Source organism: Opisthorchis viverrini (genome assembly GCF_000715545.1).
Source record: "Opisthorchis viverrini unplaced genomic scaffold opera_v5_214, whole genome shotgun sequence".
Taxonomy (NCBI): domain Eukaryota; kingdom Metazoa; phylum Platyhelminthes; class Trematoda; order Opisthorchiida; family Opisthorchiidae; genus Opisthorchis; species Opisthorchis viverrini.
In genome coordinates this window covers 931,545-934,459 of record NW_008751869.1, presented here as the reverse complement: position 1 = coordinate 934,459, position 2,915 = coordinate 931,545, and the positions used below count along the sequence as shown (strand labels likewise).

The 2,915-nt window shown below is 42.9% G+C and overlaps 1 protein-coding gene across 1 annotated transcript in view; it reads right to left on the bottom strand.

Annotated features, from left to right (window-relative positions):
• Positions 1 to 701: 701 nt before the first annotated feature.
• T265_08348 (hypothetical protein) overlaps positions 702 to 2,915 on the bottom strand; it is a gene marked incomplete at both ends in the record, with an annotated part of 45,283 nt that continues 43,069 nt past the window's right edge. Inside the window, one exon of the mRNA XM_009174116.1 lies at positions 702 to 821. Within this exon, the coding sequence (XP_009172380.1) occupies positions 702 to 821 (120 nt within the window). The remainder of the gene's footprint in view (positions 822 to 2,915) is intronic.

Below are 2,915 nucleotides of genomic sequence, written 5' to 3'. Positions count from 1 at the left end.
GAACTGTTTGTTGACTTCTGAACCAGTGGGACCAAATCTCTTTATCCGTGTGAACTGTTGAACGCCACAGTAAATTACTGTGACATTTTTTCGCCGTGAATAATTTTCCTACCTTGGAATATATCACGCATGCGGAACCATCTGTGGGAAATTCCGACAAGGGAATATTTCCTCTCACAGTCAGTTACTGCATTTGGATCGGCGTAGTGGACTATTGGGTCTACACATTCGTGAGTCCTCATTTGACTACTCATTCCTTTCCTATTGTGATTTTGTGAATTTGTATTGGTTACTTTGCTTGTTAATCTATCCGAACACGCTGATAAGGTCCTAGTCCTCTACTAGGTCGTCTGTATGTTAGACATACGGGCTGTCTGACAGTCGGTGGATTAGAAGAATGGGAGTACGTTCAGATATTTCTTTGGGCTTCTTTTTTAATGGAAACAATAGTGAAGTGAACCTTTTATGCNTATAATTCCATGAACAACACATTATGCGTTACTCACCAGGTCATACTCTTTCGTATGTTCTCGGTTTGCATGCCATATGCCGACGGGGCTGTTTAGATTACGCAAAAGCACAATAGGATAAATTTCGATTGGAAACTTATGCAAAATGAATGATTGTGTGACATAACCTGGTGAGGATTTTCCTGGCGATAATATGCGGAACAACCATGAAGCTGGTAAAAATGGGCACACTTACTCTTGGGGTGAGGTAGACCAAAATACGTTTTCGCGAACGCCAGGAGAGTCAGAAAGTTTGTATATGCATTTTCTTGTCGACGCGCTGGCTATTTTTGCAAGATTTGTGTCCCAGAGCTTCGGAATAGAGAAAGTGAAAACATAGAGAGCATCAGTATATCCGTTTTCTTCGTAATGCTAAACATGGTCATGGCTCGTTGTCTAGACTTATTACCCATGCCATTTACATTAGGCACTGCAAAAAATGGCTCTTCAACCATGGTTTAATTTACGCACAACGGTAACAAATTTCAGGTCTAGCGAGCGGCTGATTGCGCGGCATGCGGCAGATGAACGTTTGGAACTCATAGTTGTTCCGTTTCCAGGAGCTTCAAGAATCTTTTTGCCTACTGGTTAAGGGTAATCCGTAAGATGGCATTCACTGGTTTATGATTGTTCCCTTTATACTAATGCGTCTAGAATTTGGGTGGGATCGGGTGAGATGAACGACCCTATGTTGTTTTTTTTTGTATGAGAAAAAGAAAGTTCGACCTCTCAGATGGGGCGGTTTTAGGCAACTGCTCAGTGTAAGAGTTGGTAAAACTGTTGTCACACCAGAAGTAGATAGATTCGGGAACCGTCAAACCTGATCCAGGAAACACTTCACATGCTGGACAAGATGTCATATTTTGGATGCATTTACACGTCGTTGAATATTCAGGCACCAGTCAGTTTCCCGGTTTTGGTGTTGCTTCCTAAGCATTTTTAAGTTGAACAAACAGATGCCGAAGGTATCAGGGCCTGCTGAAGAGCCTGAGAACTCGTTGGATTTTGTGGTTGACTCTGCTCTTCAGATTTCTCTATGATGTCAGCTTGAAATGTCTTGCTTAGCGGACAGTAGGCAATACTCGTCTGCTTTCAGCTTATATTAGTTCCTAGATTCGAGTGGAAAGAATATAATGGGTCGTGCTACCGGTTTGGCTTTCGTTGGAGGCACCTGAAATAGACGAAGAAGTCAAATGCTGCGCGAGCCTCCTACTAAAAGATGGAACCGATTAGCCGATGATTCGTTTGATGGGCTTGGATAGTTGAAAACAACAGGTCGGTTTCCCATCCGGGTATACTCACTCAGCGTTGCGGCTCTCTGCATTGGTGTATTCTTATGACTACGTCAACTCGATTGGTGATGAGATGTTTTGCAAACAAATTGCCAATTAGCCGTTCGTTCAACGTGGGTTACAGACATCGTTGAGTGGGGAATATTAACATCATCTCCATTTTCATCAACAGCATTATCATCATCGACGGCAAGATCAGATGAAAATATACTTGTCTAACTATCGTTCAGTCACGTTAGTCTATTCGAATGGAGCCATGTGATGGTGAAGGGCGAAAATTGGACCAAGAAGGAGAATGGATGTGAGTCCAAAACAAACACCCAGGGCGCACACTGCTCAACATTCAGTCGGCAAGTCTAGATAGAAACGGACAGCATCAACATCACTGATACCGGTCAGCCTTCAATGTCCCCAGAGAAGCTCAGAGAAGGCCACGTGGCCCCAATTTTGAAAAAATAGCACCCACGGCACCCAAGATTTATGTAGCATTTTTCGTTTTCTTCCGCTTTGTGAAATTCTGTCCACCTCTAGCTTTTGTACTAGTCCGAATGGGGCATGCACGAAGATCTCACAAGTTGTGCCAACTTGCAAACACAGCTCTGACTTTGAAGATTCATCCATTCACTTGGTTTGTTATAGCCACCCCAGTATTGATCCAACCACGTGGCTTCACTATAGTCAAAGCAGTCGCATCGTTTTTCCGAAACCCGGTATCAGTGATTGCTCAGCCTGCTTTGGTCATGTGACACTAATCCACTGCCAAGTCGCTCAATGGTCCTGTAGACTGTTTCATAGAATCGAATCAGATACGACGTGGGGTGCGTCGACAATCAGTCGATTGTGTGCTTATTCATCAATCTCAGCAGCTTATTGTATTCTTTACCTTCAACCATTATATATAAATGTATATATATATATATATGTATTAAAACAAACAAAAAGACGTTTATAACTCTCACGCATGCCAACACATCTGCAGGATGACAAGCCACCAAGCACTCATAGTTGCAGTTTGTGAACTAATGAATTACTACATCTACCAGATATATTTTCCGGTCGGAAGAAAGCTAGGCCAGTAATGCAGCTCGGCCATTTCGAACAAGCAAACAGTCGC